Below are 23,942 nucleotides of genomic sequence, written 5' to 3' on the forward strand. Positions count from 1 at the left end.
ACTGAAACCGAATTGCATGAATTGCCGAAAGTATTTCACATTCACATTCACATGCCAGTGTAGCACATTTACATTCATTCAAGTTAACCTACCACTCCAATTGCATTACCTAGCTAACTTCAAATCACCTTGTCTGAAAGTGTGTTGCGCAACGAAAGAAAATAAAATGATAGATTCTTTGAACATGACTAAAAATATCATATAAATCGTAAAACACAGATATTGGCCTTCCCTACAAATATGACAGTAGCATACACGTTCCAGTATGGTAGTCTGGGTTACATTGCTAAATGGAAATGATTCGTTTTCGCTGCACACTCTCTTCTTGGTAAACCTAACACCGATTATGAGAAACATAGTGGTAGATGATACCGTAGAGGCACTGGCTTAGACATGAAGTGTGGTAGTTCTCAACGAAAGCCTACAGGAGAAGAGTGTCATTTAGCAATACAAAGTAACAGTCAAAATTTTATAATACAAAGTAACAGTCAACCTAAGAGTGTCATTTAACAATACCTTACACTGAAACTAACCTTTCCAAGTCTTAGAGAGGGTTCACCGTTAGGTTGTGGACGGGGGATGACAATATTCATCAATGTACCTGCAATCGCAAAATGTACGAGTTAGAAACAAATTATTCTGAAGGTCCAAAAGTGTAAACTAGTGGTTTAATTGGGGCGTGAAATCAAATATTTCCAAAGGCTGCGAAACACAAAAAAAAAAAAGCTCGAATATGAGAAACAAAGACATTAACTTACCAAATTTTCCACCTTCTACCCTCATATCTTCCAAAATATCTTCATACTCTTCATCATCTTTAAGCTCATCTGCAGTAACCACCTCTGTCAGGCATACGACCTTGGTAGCAATGCCACCTCCATTACCACCACCTAGACCACCTCCGGTTTGGAACAATTGCCTCTGCCAAAGAAAACAAGAAAACTCATTAGTAAAGAAACAAGAAAAGATATCAGTAGAAAATATTTATATATTTATTGTATATACTGGAAACTAAGAAAAATATAAAGTGTGTTCCACTAACCTGCCACGCGACCTGTAGTTGTGCCTGTATTAAGACGTTTCCTGCTCAGGTTTTAGCTGAGCGGTGCCCAGGTTCGCTCGTCTAACAGTAAGAGTTTTATCACCCATTTAGAGCAGCACAAGCAATATCTGTAACTGAGAGATCCTAGTAAACGCAGAAGGCGTATCCTTTAGAGTTCCTTGTTTCCCTGTCCTTCACCAGATCGAAACCACGAAGGGGACCAAAAGATTCAAGCAACTCTCTAATCTGTGCTTCTGTGAAGTAATATGGGAGCCCAGTAAGTTGCTTTCATATACAGAAACAACATGTTAAAAATTCAGCTTAATCCGATATATGGATAACCATTGAGAATAGGTTGTTCAGGATATAAATTCTGCAGAACGTAGTCATAGATTATGCAATCTTGGCAGTAGTAAACATGACCTGATCATCATGCAATTTTTATTGTATATAAAGAGATGGATAACTAATTAATAGCTAAAGGATTCGCATATAACTGCATATACGAGGTTTTAGCAGATAATGAAGATATATATTTGTAAACTTCTCTAGGCCAAGATATGGTGGTTACCAGTTAATTACTGGGCCAGAATTTATTCTACAGGTGACCCTAAGCATACGTCTACTGCAATTGTCCATATTTTCTTTTGAATACTAAACCTAAGTTTGGATTAATCCAATTCACCATAGCCAGAAATGTACTCAAGATACAGAGCAAATAATGGAGGAATTCAATGATCAATAGGAATCAGAATTTTCCGAAGAAACGGGAGAAAAAAATTGAACATAGTAATCATGCAACATAATAAACCACAAGACTAGGGAGATGCAGCACTAGTTCACTAAACTTCTGAAGACAGTCTTTCCCCGACAAAATCTCTCTTTTCTTAAGCGAGAAAAGGTAAAAAATCAACAAACAAGACAAGTGATCTTTTAGTTAAAAACATACAATCAACAAACTCCCAAAAACCTTGAAAGAAAAAAACAATTAGAAGCTTAGTTTCACTAGCATACAAAGAAAATTTTGAAAAATGCCAAAAGTTTGTAACAAGTTATACAACACTTGAACTGACATAGGGGCGGAACCAGGATTGAAGACTAGGGGTGGCTTGGAAAAATTTATGCGCACTTAAAAAATAAAAAATTTGCGATGGAATAAATAAAAAGAGGATTACCTATTCAGTGACAACTGCATGCCTATTCAGTGACAACTGCATACCTATTCAATGACAACTGCAGAGTTCCCAGCAACCCTTTCTGAGCTTCTTTAGGTATAGGCTTGTAAAACCCTTCCAATTTTCCTCGTTTGAGTTTCGATGGTGGACTGCGAGTCGGCATCGTACCCTATCCCCTGAAAAATTCAGTTGTTTCAATATTAGATTGATGATAAAAATGTAAAAATTACTAATTCAAATTACAAGCTTACCACTAACAGAAATAAGCTGGACCAAAGATGAAGTATAACTCTAGTCTCTTGAAACACTAAAAAGGGTGTGCATGTCCAAAAAAAACGAACTTGTAACTTGTAAGAACAAGTCTCTACGTTTGGATAATATTTATGCTCGACTGTTAGGTTTCAATTCTGGCCTTCTGGGCTACCTATTTTGGAGGCTTAATGAACCACATGAATGGTAAATACCACAACTAATGATTCAACAACAAAAATTAGATAAGAAAATTGAATCAAAGCTCAACTTTCCCCGCCCTGTACCTCAATTACACTAAAGACTGGATCCAAACCATAATCAAAGCTAAAAATAAAAATTGAAGATAATTGAAAAGATAAGAAAAAAAAAATTGAAATCAAAACAAGCAAAATTGATGAAGAAATTGCAAGATCTATAAAGTGATGATCGTAAAGAAGAAGAAGAGATGGAGACCTTACGAGATGAAGAGGATCTTTGATATGTTTAACAAGAGCTGAACTACACCGGTTATCTCTCATTCCATCATGTGTATGATGTCTGTAAATATATTCGTTCTCCATACTACTAATTCCACCATTTCCAATCTTCTTCAAAAGATTTCTTCTTCAATTTATCGACCAAATCCTCTTATCTATCTCTAAATACACTTTCACTCTGTTCTGTAATTTCTGTTGTTGCTTCTGTTTCTTCTTCTTCCACCGGCATCTGCTGTCCAATACCAAAATCCATATCTTTCATTTTCTTTTACTTCTCTGAATGATTTTATTATTATTTAGCATTTGATTCACTACCACCAATCTCCTGCAACTGACTAACCCATGACAATCAACATCAAAACCAATTTGAACTGCAGCTCAATCTTAACACCATCAACACCACCCAACCCAGTTCGAAAACCCCTGTCCTAACATTCATCTACTCCCCAAAATTCCTGTGTTTCTCTTCACAATTCCACTTCTATATCACCAGATTCAACCATGGCAGTAGCAGCACTTGTTCTTCATCATTTCTTTCTAATAGAAACAGATCCAAACCCACGAATCCATTTTCACTATCAATACCTGCATAATCTTGTTCATCTCTCTTCTCTAGTTCTCTGAGAAACTGCACCTCCATTTCCTTACCTCTCTCAACATTGAAATCTAGGGTTAGTTTTTTCTCATCTCAACATTGAGATTTAGGGGTGTTTAATTTTGTTTTGATATCTATGGTTTGAAATCTATAACTTCCATAAGTTTATTTACATAGAGAGTGAGCGAAAAAGAGATTCGGTGGTGGCAGTTGAGGTTTTTGTGAGTTTGGGTTTTCTTTTGTGAAGATGAGAGGAAGAGAAAGGCAGAAGATGAGAGAGAAAGATTAGAAAAAAATGAGGGAAGTGAGAGAATATTTTTTTGACCATTTTGTATAAAAGAACTTACGGTGATTAAAATGCTGTCATACGGATCATGAAAATCAATGAACGGTGAAGATTTGATTTAAGATTGTCATACAGATCAAGGCAAGTGTGTTTTCTTTGTGCTTTTTCATTGTGTTAATACAAACTCATGTTTTTGGTTTAATTATCAACCTTCGACATGAAAAAAAATCCAAAAAAAATATTAATAAATTTAGGACATTGTTATCGATATTCTGATATAAAAAAAAACCAAAAAATGTATAAGAATGAATCGGGAAAATGAAAAATGAAATCGATAATTGGTGGGTTTCTTTGTGTTTTTGTGCTTTCTATTTGTGCTTCCGGTTTGAATTTCGACTAGTCGCGTAGGTCATGAAGTAATTTTGACAAGTCATCCAAGTCATGAAGTAGCTTTAGTTCACACTGGTAAACTCAAGTTATAAGATTACTAGAGATGGACCAAGAAGCTTCAAATGTGGTATAAAAACATACAAACTTTGAGCCAAGAAGCTCCGGGAGGGTTCTGACTTCAAACTTAGCATGATACATAATAGGAATCGATAAATATGAAGCTCAGTGTCCATTCGAACTTCAATTGTGATATAACGACATACAAACTATGAACCAAGAATCTCTGGAGGGTTCTGACTTTAAACCTACCATGATACATCATCGGAATCGATAAATATGAAGCTCAGTGTCGATTCGAATTTCAAATGTGGTATTACGACATACAAACTATGAACCAAGAAGATCCGTGAGGGTTCATACTTCAAACTAGTCGGAAAATTCGTAAGAACGATGAACCTAACCAATATTCATAGGTAGGATTCCATGGAATATTCTTTGAAACCTTAACACAAACCTTTTTCTGGTGACTTCGAGAAAGAAAGTGGCTCCAAGATCGAAACCTTGACTACTATAAGTCGGAAACTTCGTAAGAACGATGAATCTAACCAGAATTCATAGGTAAGATTCCATGGAATATTCTCTGAAACCTTAAAAAAACCCTTTTCTGGCGACTTTGAGAGAAAAAAATGGATCCGAGATCGAAACTTGGTCGGTAGTTGACTACTACAAGTCGACAACTTCGTAAGAACGATGAATCCATCCATTTACAGGTAAGATTCATTTGGAGTATTCCCCGAAAACTTAAAAAAATCCTATTCTGGCATATTGTATGCATACCCTGGCCCCGAAATCGTAACCTGGTCGTGAGTGGACTACTATAAGTCGGGAACTTCGTAAGAACGATGAATCCATCCATTTACAGGTAAGATTCATTTGGAGTATTCCCGGAAACCTTAAACAAACCTTATTTTGGCATATTGTATGCATACCCTAGCCCGAGATTGTAACCTGGTCGTGAGTGGACTATTATAAGTCGGGAACTTCGTAAGAATGATGAATCCATCCATTTACAGGTAAGATTCATTTGGAGTATTCCCCGAAACCTTAAACAAACCCTATTCTGGCATATTGTATGCATACTGTAGCTCTGAGATCGTAACCTGGCCGTGAGTGGACTATTATAAGTTGGAAACTTCGTAAGAACGATGAATCCATCCATTTACAGGTAATATTCCTCTAGAATATTTCCCGAAACCTTAAAGAAACCCTATTCTAGCATATTTTATGCATACCCTGGCTCCGAGATCGAAACCTGGCCGTGAGTGGACCACTATAAGTCGGAAAATTCGTAAGAACGGTGAATCCATCCATTTACAAGTAAGATTCCTTCAGTATATTCCCCAAAAACTTAAACAAACCCTATTCTGGCATATTGTATGTGTACCCTGGCACCCATACCGAAACCTGGCCGTGAGTAGACTACTATAAGTCAGAAACTTGGTAAGAACGATGAATCCATCAAAATCGATAAATATGAAGCTCAATGTCGATTCGAACTTCAAACTTGGTGTAATGGCATATGATCTATGAACCACGAAGCTCTGAGAGGGTTCTGACTTCAAACTTAGCATGATACATCATCAAAAATGATGAATATGAAGCTCAATGTCGATTCAAACTTCAAGTTCGGTATAACGACTTACAAACTATGAACCAAGAAGTCTGAAAGTTCACAAAAACGATGAATCCAACCATTCACGGGTAAGATTCCATAGGAATATTCTCAGAAACCTTAAACACACACAAATTCGTCAACTTCGAGAAAGAAACTGGCTCCGAGATGGAAACCTGACCAGGAGCGGACTACTATATAAGTCTGACAGTTCGCAAAAACGATGAATCCAACCATTCACAGGTAAGATTCCATACGAATATTCTCAAAAACCTTAACACATACAAATTCGTCAACTTCGAGAAAGAAAATGCCTCCGAGATCGAAACCTGGTCAAGAGCGGACTACTATATAAGTCTGAAAGTTCGCAAAAACGATGAATCAAACCATTTACCGGTAAGATTCCATGAGAATATTCTCAATAACTTCGAACTTCCGGGTTCACGAATTTGGTCCTGGAAAAGTTTTCGGATATTTCTACCCAATCTCAATAACCCTAAGTTAGTGATTTAACCCTTTTTTTTGCAGAAGTGAGAATTTTTTTGCAGAAGTAAGAAAAATTCTGCAGAAGTGAGAAAAATTTGTCGTATCCTTACGACGACTTTTCTTAAGAGTTGTGGAAGGTGATGTATTAAAAAAAAAAGTCAAAACTTGTGAATGGTAAGGATGGTTGATAATCTAGACTTCCATGTAGTAGATTCATGTTCGAATCTCCCCTCTAACCTCATTTTTTCCAACATTCTATATTTTTACTTCAACAACACTTATAAGTGTTGTTATACGTTTTTATTAAAAAAAAGAAAAAAAAACCAAAACTTGTGAACTGTAAGGATGGTTGATGAGCTAGATTTCCATGCAGTGGGTTCATGTTCGAATCTCCCCTCTAACACTATTTTTCATCATCATATTTCGGTGTTCTTCAACAACTCTTGTGAAAATTGTGATAGGCTTAGTCACTACTTTTACGGAACAAAGTTGTTATAGGTAAATGTCGTCACAACTCTTTTGCTTAAGGAGTTGTCGTTTGTTTTCTTAGCGCAACCCCTTGTTTCCTAAGAGTTGGCAGTGATGATATACGACAACTCTTCCTTTGAAACCAGTTTTAAAACGTAGGACTTTCTACGATGTTTAGCGAAGAGTTGTAAATCTCCAGTTGTAGATGTATACATACAAAACCATGGGTGGAAGGGATGACGAATTGATTCCTTCAACGTATAAAATTTACGGCTTCAATGGAACTGCGAACAAGCCAAAAGGTGAGGTGACTATGAGGATTCTTTTTCGGAATATGCCAACAGAAATTGTATTCTGTGTTATGGATGTCGAATCACCCTATAACACTCTAATTGGAAGACCATGGTTGCATAGTATCTTAGGTGTGGTCTCAACACTTCATCAGTGCATAAACTTTCCTTTACCCCAGGGTGTTGGTATTATAAGAAGACATACAATTGAAAGTAGAAATTGTCAAGAAATTGACATTGACAAGTGCGAAGAAAGAGAGAGTAAGCGAAGAAATTGGAAAAAGCATGTTGCAGATAATCAAAGAGCTGAGAGGTTAATGGTGGACACAGTATATAATGTTGGACAAATAGATAAGCAAAATACTGAAGCAGGGTTTTCTGTGAATGATGATACTAAGCGAACCAGAAATATTACTTCTACAGAAACCGAAAGAATGCAGAGACAGAAGTTGTGTTTTCAATACAAAAAAGAAGTGTGCAATGGTTATCGCAAAGAGGAGATTGAAAGGGTTATGCGAAATAATATTCTGAAAAGCATCTCCGAGCTTAAGGAGATACAAAAAATGAAGGGGATAAGTGAGTAATATGAGGAATGGACATGTCTTTCTTTCTGAGAAACAAGTTAATAAGAAATCTATGTACCAGAGTTGTATAAACTCAAAAATTGAAAATGGGATGACAAATTCTAATTTCATGAAGTGATATTGTGTCAAGAAGAGAAAAATTAGAATCTTTATAATAAGACCTTAATAAAAGGCACCAGAAATGATAATTTTTATCAAGATAGACTAGGAATCCGGATATGGCGTGCAACCTAATTCGCATACATGCAAGAGGAAAAAAGTAAGACCTATCGCACGTCATAGTCAGAGAAACCTAGAAAGCATGATTCAAGGGAAAGCTATACCGACCCTGGAACTTGAGTTATGGAGATTTGGGGTGAGAATAAACGAAAATGGCCATTCGCGAGAGGTACCTTAAATTTTCAGTCTAAGATAATAATCTTAGATTGAGAGACTAAGGTGAGAAAGTCTCTCCTAAGGAGTGCAAAAACTCGATCAGGGCGTCGAGGTACACGGTTGAGTAAAGAGTGCCCGGGGCATCTCGAGCGTACCTTGCCACTCTTGACAAGTCCTGACTATGATGCACTCGGTCCGAAGATACCCCACTTAGGGTGTGGTCTCGCAACCATAAACCTCATCGGTGTTGGGATGTGAGACTGCGAAATCAACTGGTTGCTGAATTAACCAGATGGGAAGAGCCATAACCTTAAACCGGTAGAGGTAAGCTTCCTTGAAGGGGAAATCAGGGGGAAGATAAAGACGGCACCATCCATTAGGGAGCTGAATTGTGTCAAAAGACGTAAATGTCATAAGACTTTTTACTCAAGGGAGTATTAAGACTTATAATATTTATGCGATAAAACCTGAATAGGAAATAATACAAGAAAAAGATAAGATGAGGTCAATGGGTCGATACATTACAGTGTAAAGACCGCCTGCGATCTCGTCGCGCAGAATTGAGGCAAGACAAGACCTTTACATAGGAAGGCAAAATAAGACCTTGTGAGAAACATAAAATTTTATACTAATTTTGTTTTGCAGGAATTTACAGGGAAAAAGGAATACTGCGAACGCATTCGCACCAAATGCATGAAAATCTATAAAATAGAATTAATCATACTAAGTCTATCAAGATGTGTCAATTAACAGAGGCAAGAATGGGAATGCAAAGGGAATGTTATTTGCCCCATTTGATAGACTCATATACATGCGAGAGAATGATATTTTGGACGCGAATGCGAACAAAGGGAATTTATGTTAAAGGAGTGAAAACTAATGTTCAAAAAGTGCATGTTTTCAAGGTTACATGAAAATATTCAGAAGGAAAAGAATTTACAACAAGTGAAAATGATTAATCTTCATCTCGCTCAGCCTCAAAACCACTTATTTCTTCTTCAGATTCTTCATCTTCTCCTTCACTGTCTGAAATATCATAAATATGTTCATTATCAGGGATTTCTGGAAATTTATACTTTGTAAGAGGGATGTTATTCTCAACGCAGACTTTCTTCACAGCAGCTTCGCGAGCACGATTAGCATCATTGTTATTGTTTGAAACCATGATGATGAAGTTCTTCTTCAATTGTTGATACTTAGAGTTGCGAGCAGATAAATCTTTTTCTTCAGAAGCTAAGCGAGTTTCTAATTCTTTAATCTTCTGAAGATAATTCTTCTCTTCTTCGGAAGCTAAGCGAGTTTCTAATTCTTCAATATTATGAAGATAATTCTTCTCCTTATCTGCGAAATATGAATAAACGAGTTAGGATATATAAAAGAAGATGTTATTCCCAAAGAAAAGACAAGTATTAAAAGAGCAATATTTGAACTTTATAATTGGAAACAATGTCTTTAACCAATGTGGAATGATCAGCCTGGAGACTCACTTTTATAGCTAAACTCTCTCTAGCATCATTCAGAACCCTAGCATCCCAACTAAATTCAGCTTCGCTTTCTATGAGAAGCTGAGAGCGAATTAAATTTCTTTCTTCGATAAGTATGTTCTTTTCGCTCACAGCTAAATCACGTTCTTTTTGAACCTCAACAATGGATTCTTGGAATTTTTCTAGTGATTTCGCACCCTTAAGAGCTATATCATCTTTCTCATCAATAAGCTTATTCTTTTTTGTTTCCAAAACTTGAATTTGTTCTTGGCTCTCATGAAGACGACGTTTAAAGTTATTAAATGTATTCAATAAAGATCTATGGCTTTTTCTAAGAGCAGCATATTTCAATCTTAATTCTTTCAAATTCAGATTTTCAAATCCTTGGTTGGGATAGTTATTTAAAGAAGAATTAAGGTGTTCTAAAAGGGTTTCACCATCAGGAAGATTGGCAGCCTCATCCGAAAGGTTATACAGGTCTGCGAATATAACAAAATAAGAAATGCGAATTATCGCATAAAAATAGAAGAACAAGGAAAATAAAGGCTACATACCAATGAGTTCATCATTTCTTTCTCGGGCTCTGCGAATCAAATCAGAATTGGTTGAATTCTCATCTTTAAGCTTGGCATTTTCTATCTCAAGTTTAGTAAGTCTCTTTTGGTAGTCCGAGGAGATTACATAAGATAAACGGGCTCCCTGCGAGAATGAAAGGAAGTATTACTATTAGGAATAAAGAAAGACTAAAGAAAAGACAAAAGGCAAAGTTACAAATATTACCAAAGAACCGATTGTGAATTGGAGGTTCGGATTTATCGCAGAGGCAGCTCCACGAAGAGATGGATCATCTAAAGTAGGAGCGTCACATATTTTAGAGACCATCCCAAAGGCACGATTTAATTCTTCATTATCAACAGCAGTCAAAAGATCTCCAACAAAAGGATTGGACAACTCTCTCAAAGAAGAGGGAACTGATGAATCCTCAGAAGCAGGGATGTCATCCTCACTAGACTCCGAACTTGAAGAGGAATCGTATCTTTTACGCTTCCTAGAGAGATCATCCATTGTAGATGTCGTTTTTGATGAAGATTTAGATGTAGGCCTTTTAGGAATATACTTACCTTTACTTGAAGTCTTATCACCCAAAGATTTCACCTACGCGAATAATCAAGATAAGAAACAGAGGCAGCAATATTGTTAAAATCAAAAAGAATGTTTCTTACTTTATTATTCTGCGAAGCTGATGCATTGTGTGAAGTTTTGGCCCTCTTAGCAGTCTGAAAAAAGTGGGATTATTATGCGAAATTGAGAACATTTATACGACTATAAGAAATTGGAAGAAATTATGCGAGATTGAGAACATTTATGCGAAGCCCCATACCACTTTCTTTGTCTCAGCTTCGGAAAGTACAGACTTCCAAGGTTGGTAAGAAGAAAACTTTTCAGGAAGAGGAATATCATAACCATCCTCAGATTTACCAGAAATATAAGGACCCTCTAGAATGACAGGGAAATTAATCCAGCTCGAGTCATTAGATCTGCGAGCAGAATTGTTAGATTTGTCATTCCAATCAACATCTCGCATGATCCTATCATCTTCAGCGATACCATCTTTTCTTCTTAAGCGAACGGCCCATTTAGTTAAATTGCTTTTCATAATTGCAACATAGTAATTTTTGAAGAAATTATCAAGAGTATATTCGGTAGAATCAATGACCTTATCACGATGCAATTCTTTTCGCACCTCATAAGGATAAGAGGACTCTAGCCCATCTGCGCGACGAGAATATTCCAATGCTATTCTGATCGCATCACCACTTAGTTGGAATATTCACCGTGCGAATCGATCATCAGCAAGAATTTCATAAAATAGGGGTATTTCGGGGTTGAACAAGGGAATTGGAAGAATAGAAAGTTGTCCCAATGAAACAATATTTTTTTGATTGTTCCATTGATCGGAATTGATCAAATCAAGATTAAGTTTGGATGAATAGTCAGATGATGAGGGAAGAGAAACTGAGTAACCTCTCGAATGGAATTCGTTCTTCAACCTGTTGAATTCTGTCTCCATCTTCTTACCAGCAGGAGCCATTTTTAGAATGGGAATGAGGATGAGTAAAAGAAGTAAGTTATTTGATGAAATAAGTTTAGTCTTGATCAGAGAAAGCAGTAGCAGAGAAGATGAAACAAGGAAGTAGAAAGAAGAAGGAAGAAGACGAAAGAAGATATATAAGGAAAGATTAGTCCCATTTTTCAAGATTTCATTAATGCGAGGAATGAATGGATAAAAACAGGTGGTTAAAAGGACGTGTCAGATGATAAATGGTTAAAAATACACGCGTAATTAAGGAAAACTGGAATTCCGGAGGAATGTCGGCAAGATGGAATACGAAAAGATACATACATGTGATATTATAGGATGGAAAATTCTCATATCGGTCACTCCACAATGTAAGCGAAATGAGAAGAGGCAAAATGTAGGAGTGGAATATTGCACAAATAATAAGTATGCGAAGTAAGGATTATCTGATGTAAGCGAGGACTATCGCACATGGCAAAGTTGAAGTGACGTATTGGGTGACGTCAGCAAAGTCACGAGTAAAGTGTGATGTTCTATGCGAAGTATAAGCTGTGCGAGAATTAGTGAGTGTAAATGAGCGAATGTATCGCACAATGATTCCGAAAATAGTGGATCTCTTAGCTGTCATCCACTATGAGGAATCACTAAAAAAAGGAAAGAGGTCATCACGTAGGAGAGAGACCTTTTAGTGTGTGTTAGACAAGAAACTAGGAGAAATAAAGTTTGTTTGGAGAGTAAGTAAAGTCATTGTTATCCATTGTATCCAATTATAATCCTTGAAAGTTAATAAAGAATCCATTATGATTACTTGAGTAATAATCTAGATACATTGGAGTGTGGTTGTAGGTTTTCCTGCAATTACACCACCACCATAGTAGCTTTACCTTCTAGGTGTTCATTATTCGCTATGTTCCCTTCTATCATATCCTTGGGAAATACGTTGAGATTGTGATAACGCGGAATGCAATATATATAATGTCTCTATTGGGTGCAACTTGCATACCTTTATAAACTGACTAGTATCTTTGTAATACCAGTTAGTTAGCATGCCACTTACTAACTGCTATCGTCGCAATACCCAGTTGGTGTTGGAATTTATAATGAATTAGTTAAATTGATAAGATAGAGCTGACTTCGTAACGTTTAGGGAATTTAGTCAAATCGATTCATACAGGACTCCAGGTGCTAGGTCAACTCCAATGTCTGAAAATTTTCCAATGAATACAAAAGTGATCCCTGGACTTTGTATTTACTATTAGGTGTTGAGGGAATGGACAATTAACGGATCAAAGTTTGTGCAGGTTGGGGAGGGATTCTATAAATCAAGAATGTCTACATCTGTCTCCCAAGAAGGTCCGGAAGAATTAATGACTTCCGTCAAGAAAGACCTATTATAGAAGATATAGAGACTGGTGGTCCAACTGTAAGGATGAGGTATGTTTATAACTGTCATTCTTGAAAATAACATGTATTTGTTCTATTCCTTGGGTTCATTTTAACTTAGCTTCATTATTCACATGTTTTTTGGGTACATCAAAGATCCAGAGATTTTGCAGATGTTGGCGCAAGCAATGGGTTTTGAACCAATAGTTGTTGCAGAAGATCAAGTTTGCAAAAAGGATGTGTAGGCGTCACTTCTTACTGAATCAAGCAAATGACATTATCTTTTTATCTACTCCCTCCGTTCTTTTTTAATAGGCCAGTTTTGTTTTTAGCAAAATTCAAGGAAATTAAGAGATTTAATCATTGAAAGTGGTCCTCATGACACTTGTCAATAAAAGAAGTGAAGTGAAATGGTCCCCATGACACTTGTTAGCAAAAGAAGTAAAGTGAAGTGGTCCACATGACACTTGTCATCAAAAGAAGTTAAGAGAAAAATGGCCCCAAAAAATTAAAATAACATTTGACTTTCCCAATTAGGAAACTGGCCTATTTTTTTGAAACTTTTATTTATAGAAACTGGCCTATTAAAAAAGAACGGAGGGAGTAGAACTCATGCTTCAACTTTTGTTGTAAATTTGATAATCTTTTTGAAAACTACCTTCAAGTTATTATTTTGCCGTTGCTGTGATTATTAGACCTGTTTTCTAATACAGCACTAACTTAGAGATCATATCAGATAAGTAGCACCTCAGTCAGGTTCATCCAATGAGTCGACTCATTTTACATGCTTGCTTACTTGTTTATTCAGTCTGTTATTCCCAGCTGGGTGAATTGAAACCCATTGTTCCGGATTTTAGATACATATGAGAGGAAAAGAAAGCAGTGATTGAACGAGTAGGGTTTTGAAACTCGGTGAGGAAGTTTAAACTTAGAGTTCTTCAAATAGTTCATAAAACCTTTAAAAAACCAAATTTCTTCAGGCACTGCCTATTCTCCCCCACAACATCACCCTCGGTCATAATTTTGGAGTCAAGGAGGTTGCAGCAGGAAGGCATGATGTCAGCTTCACGTGAACCACAATAGAATTCGTAGCGGATAATACACTACCCTGCCTACTCACAATATTGCTAGGAGCTTTATCAGAAACAATATATACGCAAGGCAAAGATCCTCTGGAGCCACCAATTCATCTTTCAATGACCACCAGGCTTGGCTTATCAAGTGTCACCGCATCATTGCACTTTTCACATCCTACTAAATATCCTGGCACATCTTTGACGTAAAAAGCCTAAAACATAAACAATGGAATCAGATAAATAGGAATTGCAGACATTTGGAAATGCCTGAGAGAAAGAGCAAAGTTCTTCATAGATTTTGGCCAACAAGTTCATTCCTAAAAAAACAAACAGCATACTGAGCATACCCTCTACATCTAGTGACAGCTAATTAAAGGAGGACAGTGACCTCATCACATTATCTCACCTTCACCTACCCAAATGCCTCTTCATCTCAAATCCAAGGTCATTAAGGAAAAACATACAAGGAAAGCCAAATAAGCAAGCTCAAAATGAGTTACTTTGGTTTGAACGTAACTTGCAACAGACTGGTCAAATGACAAGCATTCTCCACCAGGCACCAGCCTAATGAGTGGCCTCCAAATAAGCAGGCACTACCTGCAAAAACAGAGAAAGATACGCTGAAGCTTCGCTCAGGAAAAATTTTACACAAAGACAAGTAAAATATATACTTTTGTTTTAAAATTTAGTGAAGATAAGAGTTGGAAGTGTACCTTTTCAGCCGAGATGCAGCCTCCTTTAGGGAAGAGGAGGATCTCACTAGTACATGATTCACAGGACTAATCTGCCTTCATTTGTATCCTTTGAAGTCAGACATACCCTAGAGGCAAACTGATCAAAAGCCAAACAGATGACGTTCCCCACAAGGCACCAGCATTCCGTTTCAACAACTCTGCTACTTGAATTGGGATACATAGGCAAGACCTGCAAAAAACTAAAAAGATCCTCCGACGCTCAAGTTAGAAACAATTTTGTGCAAAACATAATAGACGTAGAGTTAATAAGCATAGAGTTATATAGTTAGGAATACAAATGCAGGACCTGCAAATAAAAAAAAAAGATACTCCGGAGCTCAAGTTAGAAACAATTTTATGCAAAACATAATAAACATAGAGTTAGGGTTAATAAACATAGAGTTAGAGTTAGGAATGCAATGGCAAGACCTGCAAAAAACAAAAAAGATACTCTGATGCTCAAGTTAGAAACAATTTTATGCAAAACATAATAAATGTAGAGTTAAGGTTAATAAACATGGAATTACAGTTAGGAATACAAAGGCAAGACCTGCAAAAAACAAAAAACAGAAAAACTCCGACACTCAAGTTAGAAACAATTTTATGCAATACATAATAAACATAAAGTTAGAGCTACGAATAATTAAGGGAAAGACCTGCAAAAACAATAAAAGATACTCCGAAAATCAAGTTAGAAAGAAAGCAATGCAGAATATGGTAAGCAATAGAGTTAATGACAGATGATTACCTTTTTTATTTGAAACAAAAAACTGCCTCAAGAGACCTTCTTTGTTTTTCCTGCAATTGTTTATCCACGAGATAATAACTACTAAATGTCTATGTAAAGGAAAAAATGTATTAACCTGACACTCACCAAAAAAAGGGGCAGAAAGCTAGATCTGTAACAAGCAAAAAAAGAAACTCTGGCTTTCTAGAAATATAAGGGCAAATTAAGTATACACTGAGAGAGTTAGGAATGTGTACCACAATACCTCAAAGGAACAAAATGATAGACATGTAACAAGCAAAAAAGAAACTCCACCGTTCTAGAAATATAAGGGCAAATTAAGTATATCTTGAGAGTGTTAAGAATGTGCACCTTTTGATTTGACATGTTACTTGTTTTCTTCTTTCTCAAACATATTAAACACAAGATTTGATTATGAAAGAAAGAATAAAGCTAAGTAGCAATAATTTAGTCAGCAATATAACAAATGCTAAACAGGGTTGATTTCGGTGAAACTTTACCAAAGAAGCAGACTTGGCTATGTTCCAGTAGTTGTAGCTGAACTACATAGGGAGCATCACTGCCTTGTTGTGTACCAAACTTCCAACAGTGTTTCCAATAAAATAACTAAATAAGAAAGAAAAACGACAAATCAAAAATAAACGGAGAGAAAGAGAAGCTCACAGTATGTCCCGAAGCTGCTCGGTTCCATTAAGTGAGACATTCGCCATTAAGCACATAGCTTTGCACCCCTCAGTTTTAGGAACTGAGGGTGTCCTGCCTTTGCACCGCTCAGTTCACGGAACTGAGTAGTGCACCTCTCAGCTCACATAACTGAGTGGCGGCCTACCTTTGCACTGCTCAGTTCACGGAACTGAGCAGTATACCTATCAAATCGATAAAACTGAGTGGTGGTCTGCCATGGGCTTAATGGTGAACATCAGGACATAAATTTGAACAAAGTGCCTTTTCTGTGAAGAAACATAAGCAAAGTTCAATACATGTAAGATGACAGACATTAAAGTTCAGTTGTTCAAATTTTACAAGAGACATGTTAATAAATGGATTTAACAGGAAATCTTATTTCTTATACTCAAACAGTGTTGCTGAACTACATAGGGAGTATCACTGCCTTGCTGTGTACCAAGCTTCCAAAAGTGTTTCCAACAAAATAAGAAAGAAAAACGAGAAATAAAAAATAAACAGAGTGAAAGAGAAGCTCACTTACCTATTTTTCAATAGTTTCCGCCGACTTATATAGTATGTATATCTCGGAGCTGCATAGTTCCATTAAGTGAGATGTTCGCCATTAAGCACATAGCTTTGCACCTCTCAGTTTTGGGAACTGACAGTGGCCTGCCATTGCACCGCTCAGCTCACGGAACTGAGCAGTGCACCTCCCAGCTCACGGAACTGAGTGGTGGCCTGCCTTTGCACCGCTCAGTTCACGAAACTGAGCAGCGCACCTATCAATTTGATAAAACTGAGTGGTGGTCTGCCATGGGCTTAATGGTGAACATCAGCACACACATTTGAACAAAGTGCCTTTTCTGTAAAGAAACATAAGCAAAGTTCAATACATGTAGGATGACAGAAATTAAAATTCAGTTGTTAAAATATTACGAAAGACATGTTAATTAACGGATTTAACATGCAATCCTATTACTTATACTCAATATGAAAAGGATAAAAATAAAACAGTACTAATACCTAAAAGAGGTGATACACAGAGCATTAATTTAAGACTAAGAAGAAACTCTAATCAATGTTTATTAAACTGAAAAGAAAGATGGCAACAACTACATCATCAAAGATGGTGGTTCTAGCTAGTAACTAGCATTGTACATGTGTAACAGGTTCAAATTCGATCAATTACTTCACATGGGAAAATAGCTAGTAACAAATTAACAACGGGGGATAATCACAAGTGAAGATAACATGAAGCATTTAACACAAATTCAACCAATTACGTTGGGGGTTCAGATTTACAATCTTTAGACCTAATAACATGTGAAATCGTCTAAAAATTCAGATAATCAAAGCAAATAAGCAAAAGTAAAGTCAAGCAAAAAAATACCCTACAAAACACATCCCAAATTAACATGTGAAGTTATCTAAGAAAACAGTCCAAATCAAGCTAAAAGTAAGGAAATCCTCTACAAAACATATCTTAATTAATTGTTTCATCATCCATTCATATTCTTTATACTCCAAAAGGAAAAAGATAAAAAAAAATCAGATCTAATAAACACTGCATGTATAATAAAACCCCTGAAAAAAAAAGAAAAAACAACTGTAACCCCATGTTTACTAATCAAAAAAGAAAGCATGACAAAATGAAACAAAAAAACATTTGGAGAAGAAGAGATTTGAAGAAACAAAAGGGTAAAGTAGTCACCAAAATGTGAAAGTAGCTAGATCTAGGGGGTTTGCTATCTCATGGCTTCCTCCTCTCCAGCAACAACCCCTGTGAGATAAAACCAAACAAAATAACCAGATCTAGGGGGTTTGCTATCTTATGGCTTCCTCCTCTCCAGCAGCAACCCCTGTGAGATAAAACCAAACAAAATAACCAGATCTGAAATTAGATAATAATGAGAAAGATAAGATGAGATCACCTCAAAATCCAAACAATCCAGGTTTCCATTCCTCCATGGCATTCATCATCTATTCTGTTCCTACAAAACAAAACCAACCAGAAGAAGAATCAGTGACAATTGAAGGAGGAACCCAATTTTTGGTTATATAGAGAAGAAGAAGAAGCAGAAAGAGTAAAGTAGGAGTGAAAATTATTTTATTATTATTATAAGATAAGATTAGTCAATGTCAGACTAAATGTTACCCGTGAACTTGTACGAATGTTTCCCGCCAATTTTACCATGTTTGAATTTCAAAAAAATTGGACATGTGTCTTCCTTTTATTGGCTTGTTAATCGGTGATGCGGATTGTGCTAGGTGTTGAATTCACAATTTCACAGTACCTGGTTCAAATTACAGACAGTAAATTTGATTTGAATTTGAATTTCAGTTTCAGTTTAAATTTAGATTTGAAGGTAAAGTTGAATTTCGGTAGGTCGTGGACTAGGCTCACTAGTAGACATGACAAAACCCATGTAGCCTGGCTGGATGTGTTTCTGGCCGATTTTACTTGATGCTCCCGGTTCTTTCCCCGGCGTCTATCTAAATCTTAGATCTAGGAATCGTGACATATAAGGAAGCGATTGTCTTAGCTAAACGGCTATAGGTCTTGCTTAAACAAAAATGAACCATTAATATCACAACACAAGTGGGAGAGAATTTAGGGGTATGAAACATTTTCAACAACATAGCCAAGGCGATTGTTGTGGTATGCACACTAAAATGGCTGATTTTCTTGGAAGTCGATGTATCGTTGTTGAAGATCCGTAACTATAACAATGACAAAACAATAGTTCTCAATCATTGTGATACAGTGTCATAGTATTATTATACAGCATCAATTTTCAATTGTATCACAACTTCGACAACAATACTATGGTGATATGTATCACTACCCTTAGTCAATACTTCATCTCACATGAAAACCACTCCCCCTTACATAATGATCCGAAAACCATATGTATTTGTAGTGTGAGCTACATATTAATTCTCCCCCTTTTTGTCAATAAAATTGGCAAAGGTACGAAAATTAGTGGGATCCTAATGAAATTTCCATAGAGACACTTCATGACCAAAAGAAAAGCACATATCAACTTTTTTAAACGCAATCATATAGCCGAAACTAAATGCATTCATCAAGGAGTTTATAAAGATACAAGCTAACCTCTATAATATTCCACGGCCGCACTCCCCACAAAGATTTGGCAATTAAACACAAGTTCAATTAGAACTCTTCCCCATACAATGTCATTCCCGAAAGAACAACAAGAGCAACCTTACTTTCACAAGAAAGAAGGATTTCTTTGGACATTAACAATTCACATGAAATTGTGTCCAAAAATCTCAATTAAATTAACCACAAGAGAAACCATGATTAAATTAATCGGAAATGCTCACATAAGAGAACTTATGGAGCCGCACAGTATTTACATAAAGATATGGATCAGGGAAGATCTATAATGCGGAATAAACAAAGATTCATTCTATTTTTCATCACTATTTGCACAATGATATATAATACACTTAATCTTTGTAAACAAAAATTCATCCTATCTTCCATCAATATTTGCATAATCACATAATAGGCTTAACTTTTGTTTGTCCAAAGTCCATTTTATCTTTTATCAATACTTTCATACCGACATATGATAGAGTTAACTTTTGAACACTATGGGACAATCATAGTTCACGGACGCAAACACACATATCGCATATCAAGTTTCAATATATAAAACCATAAAGATTAATACTGCAAAATCATCTTCCAAATAAACTTTAGAATTTGAATAAATATATCTAAAAACATTGCAAGATGAAAATAGTTGTAAATAGCTATGTGTACTCACAATAATTGTTATTCCAAACCCTAGTTATCCTTCTTAAAACATAAGAATAAATTCTCATAAGAAGTTTCCTAGACATTATAGAGCTTTCTCAGAGCATCTCCTGAGAATTCCTTCTCATTATTGAAAAACCCATTGATTATGGGATTGTTCAATTCTTCTAAATCTTCATAAATATCAGTCAACTCACTAAGTTCTCTTTTTATCTCACGCAAGGTGTTCTTTGTTAGGGACAACATTTTTTCATAGTGAGATATGTTTTCTAAAGAGGAAACAATTTGAGATTTTAAATCATTTCTTTTGTTGATGAAATCTTTCACCATACCTCTAAAGTTATTATAAAAATGACAAACCGACAAGAGGAAGTTAGAGGAAGAACCTTCTCCGTCATTTGTAGATCTCTCTTTCTTCTTCCTTGAGGAAGTGATTCCTTCACACATAGACACATTAACTGCTTCGACTGCATCCCTTTTTGTGGTACCTCTAGTTACTGGAGCCATGAAATTGTATCTTTCAAAGAGAAAAGAGGTGAAGGACACTTTGATTACAAATGATTATAAATAGACTGATGGACACCCAAACCCTAGAAGAACTTTGTGTGAATACCAATATTCTGTGGAGCACGTGTCACGATCTTAGTGGACGCACATATATTCAACTGTGTAGCCTTTGCTGAACTGAGAAGCCTAAGTAGCAAAGGATACCTCCGCAGATCTACTTTATCTCATCCCAAGAAAGAAGGCCTAAACGGTCAAGATAAGAATGGTAAAAGCCTAGTCTACAAAGAGGCAGCTGGCGAGGGGACAGAGGTAGATGACGCATTTAATCAGCATTAAATGCTTAAATCTCTTATCTACACGCATGAATCAAGGCAGTGGAGAGAGAAAGCGTGGCAGAACCCGATTGGCAGAAGCTGACGGTGAACGAAGGTACAACCTGTACTAAGGTTGGGTAGTTCCCGAAGGAACGTGGGCCAGCTGAGGTGGCGAAATACCACTGGAGAAGGTACGCGGTGGACGAAGGTACCATCGGTACGAAAGGTATATCAGCAGAATATGGACCCAGAGGCAGCAAAGATATACCTGGAGCAAGAGGGGATATAAATACCAAGCCTCACCAACAAACTAGGGGCATTCAATATCTAGGAGAGAAGATCTAGTCTTAAGCTTATACCTCTTTAATGTTTTTTGAACTTAAGTATTTACTTCCACTTGAGTTCTCTCTATTACTTTGGGAAGCATTTAAGATCTTTGTAACCACCTCAAACTTAATACAAAACAATCACTCATTACCCCGTGGACGTAGACAAATGTCGAACCACGTAATCTCTTGTGTCTCATGATAACTTAGAAGCTTTTATATTATATTTGTGTTCTTCATTATTAGTGCGATCTTAGATATCATTTATTACTTAGCATTATCAGTTCAACAGAGGTATCAATACTGCTTAGTATCAGATCCTCAGAGTTGTATACATTACGTAGAGTACGGGAAAACTAGTAGTCACAGTTTGGCGCCCACCGTGGGGCGCTCACGAACCTGAGTTTAGACATAGTTTTACATTTTACTTATACATATTCTGAAACGAAGGGAACTGTGTTGTAGCGATGAATCTCACTCTCTAGTGATTCGTTCATCCATTATTTGTGTATGTTTTTTGAGTTCATAGCCTCTAAAAACGTGCCTCGTTACAGATCCACAAAAAAATTTCAAAAAACATACTCACAAAACGCCAAAATGTTTGTTTTATACTAAAATGGCCCTTCTTAAACAGAGCATATTTTAGATCTGAGAACCTTTGACTGTAGAGGAATCTCAGTCGAATTTTAAAGAAAAAAGATCTTCTAACGCATTTAATAGCCTTGTTTTTCGCAAGATCTGACACCCTTTTTCATTGGTTTTCAATGTTTTAAGGTTGTTTTTTCCAAGGGTGTCATAAGCATTTAATACCCGTCTGTAAAAAACGTTATCTCAATCCTTTTTCTGAATAAGTTGTTTAGTCGTCTTCCGTGTCAGAGCATTAATTGCTACTTATAACGAAGATACCCAAGTAGCAGACTTTTTCGCCTTTTCTGTGACCGCAGGATAACAAAAGCCGAAGGAATGCATAAACCAACTGATGTACCAACAAGCTCACGACCAGCTATCACAAGAGGGAGATCCCAAAAGCCGTCTCAATCAAACCAAAGGAATGAAGCGGAGGACGGACAAAGCGAAATAGCAAAAAGAACAGTTGCTAACAAATCACCTATTCCTGCTGAAGGGATGGGGCAGACATCGGGAGCCCAACCAATCTACGACATGCCATTACCGGAGCACGCTACAACTACAAAGCCAACTGCGGCCAACGCAGGGTTACCCAGAACCTTAGCTCCTACGGGACGAGGGTTGGGAAACCTAACCCCAATTCAGGGTTGTAGACGAGGGTTACTCTGAAGATCCAGCCGACGTCACTCCTCAGGTAGGTGGAGCCCACAACGAAGACCAAATGGCGGCACAAATAGCAGCTTTGTTACTCCGTAACAAGGAAAACGAAGATGCAATGCACGAGATGGCCCAGGAGAACCAGAATCTCAAAGGTATGCTAGACATACAAATCGAAGGTTCCCAAACTCACCCTCCGCAACAGAGGCGTGAAAACGGAGCTATCTCAGGAAGACGAAGGGTGGATCTCAACCCACTAAAGACAAATCAACTTAAGGGAGCAAGGAGCGCGCACCATGATCCAGACGCAACAGATTCAACATACAAACCCTCTCAGACCTACTACGACGAAGCATTTTCCAAAGATGCTCACAATGTGAACATGGTCATGGAGCAAATGGAGAAAATGCGTAAGGAGATCCAAGGCCTAAAAACTGGACACGCAGGCGCAAGACTAGAAGAATTTCTACAAGAGGCAACCACGTCCCCACTATCTTTTCGCATTTTGAGGGAATCCATCCCTCCGAAATGCTCGGTACCTACGTTCCAAGCTACAAAGGTACCTCAGATCCTGCAGTCCACCTACGGTATTACACTCGTGTCCTTGCCCATTGGGAAAGAAACGAGGTGGTACTTTGTAGATACTTCCCAGCAAGCTTAACGGGATCAGCACTAGCCTGGTATGAAAACTTACCAACGAACTCAATTGACTCCTTCGAGCAATTATCTACGGTGTTTTTGGAGACATACATGTACAACAAATCAACAAAGGCAGGGTTAGATAGGATATTTTCTTTAGATATTGGACCCCGGGAAACACTGACGTAGTACACAGACAGGTGGCAAAAGACATTCCAAGCAATTGGGAAAGTCAATCCAGAAATTAGCATAAACTGTTATAAGTACGGACTTGATAGAACCTCAGCCATCTTCGTGGAGCTTCACAACAGAGCCCTTTATTCCGAAGGCGAGCTCAGGGTTGTCCAAGTCCGTTACATCAGACTCGGAGAAATCCAAAAGGACAACCCCAGGGCACAAGCAAAGACAACAACATCTCCACGACGAACTAACTCTCTGGAACCAATTCCGGAGGTACCTAAGCGACAAAACGAATCCGGGGCAGGACCTGATCTCGAGACAAGCGATCCAAACATGGAGATGGAAAAAGAGGCAAAGGAAGAGAAGAATTTATAGATAAAATCTACACGAAGTTGAATACAACTTTCTCTCACATCCTAAGCAATGAGGGAGCAAAGCCAGGCTTTCCTTACCCTAATACTAGGGGAAAGCAGCCAGAAAAGACGAAGGAAGCTAAGGAGTACTGCGCGTACCACCAATAGTACAGACATACTACTGATACATGCTACCAGCTGCGCAACGTGATCCAAAGATTCATCGACGAAGGCAAATTCATGGAGTACGTACGGCTACAGCTAGCGGAGACTGAGGAGATCCCAAAGAA

At 37.2% G+C, this 23,942-nt stretch overlaps 1 protein-coding gene and 3 long non-coding RNA genes across 7 annotated transcripts; all 4 read right to left on the bottom strand.

Annotated features, from left to right (window-relative positions):
* Window positions 1-19: 19 nt before the first annotated feature.
* Window positions 20-3,830, bottom strand: LOC113293647. Of its 4 annotated transcripts, XR_003332425.1 has the most exons (5): window positions 2,928-3,830; window positions 2,218-2,393; window positions 1,043-1,296; window positions 759-921; window positions 34-601 (listed from the first exon to the last, which is right to left on the bottom strand). It is a non-coding gene; the product is annotated as an uncharacterized LOC113293647 (long non-coding RNA). The 4 variants fall into 4 exon arrangements; XR_003332426.1 differs by lacking the exons at window positions 2,218-2,393; window positions 2,928-3,830 and having other exon boundaries at window positions 20-421; window positions 517-601; window positions 1,043-1,343; XR_003332427.1 differs by lacking the exons at window positions 2,218-2,393; window positions 2,928-3,830 and having other exon boundaries at window positions 30-421; window positions 534-601; window positions 1,043-1,343.
* A 5,216-nt stretch (window positions 3,831-9,046) lies between these two features.
* On the bottom strand, window positions 9,047-11,160 carry LOC113296389. Its single transcript, XM_026544699.1, has 6 exons — window positions 10,957-11,160; window positions 10,799-10,852; window positions 10,356-10,730; window positions 10,130-10,274; window positions 9,708-10,054; window positions 9,047-9,271 (listed from the first exon to the last, which is right to left on the bottom strand). The coding sequence occupies exons 1-6, from the start codon at window positions 11,158-11,160 to the stop codon at window positions 9,047-9,049; spliced, it is 1,350 nt and encodes a 449-aa protein (XP_026400484.1).
* A 2,701-nt stretch (window positions 11,161-13,861) lies between these two features.
* LOC113293648 lies at window positions 13,862-16,351 on the bottom strand. The gene is made up of 2 exons (XR_003332428.1): window positions 14,828-16,351; window positions 13,862-14,711 (listed from the first exon to the last, which is right to left on the bottom strand). It is a non-coding gene; the product is annotated as an uncharacterized LOC113293648 (long non-coding RNA).
* Window positions 16,352-16,809: 458 nt separating this feature from the next.
* LOC113293649 lies at window positions 16,810-18,315 on the bottom strand. Its single transcript, XR_003332429.1, has 3 exons — window positions 18,194-18,315; window positions 17,974-18,121; window positions 16,810-17,125 (listed from the first exon to the last, which is right to left on the bottom strand). It is a non-coding gene; the product is annotated as an uncharacterized LOC113293649 (long non-coding RNA).
* Between the last annotated feature and the right edge of the window lie 5,627 nt (window positions 18,316-23,942).

The sequence above is a fragment of the Papaver somniferum genome, chromosome 7 (assembly GCF_003573695.1).
Source record: "Papaver somniferum cultivar HN1 chromosome 7, ASM357369v1, whole genome shotgun sequence".
NCBI classification, from domain to species: domain Eukaryota; kingdom Viridiplantae; phylum Streptophyta; class Magnoliopsida; order Ranunculales; family Papaveraceae; genus Papaver; species Papaver somniferum.

Excerpts from the sequence above, each read along its gene's own strand:
- LOC113296389 (XM_026544699.1), bottom strand. The coding sequence starts at position 11,160 with ATGCGAGATGTTGATTGGAATGACAAATCTAACAATTCTGCTCGCAGA. Across the intron at positions 10,853-10,956 it reads AAGCTGAGACAAAGAAAGTG|ACTGCTAAGAGGGCCAAAAC; the intron begins GTATGGGGCTTC and ends CACTTTTTTCAG. Across the intron at positions 10,275-10,355 it reads AATTCACAATCGGTTCTTTG|GGAGCCCGTTTATCTTATGT; the intron begins GTAATATTTGTA and ends TCATTCTCGCAG.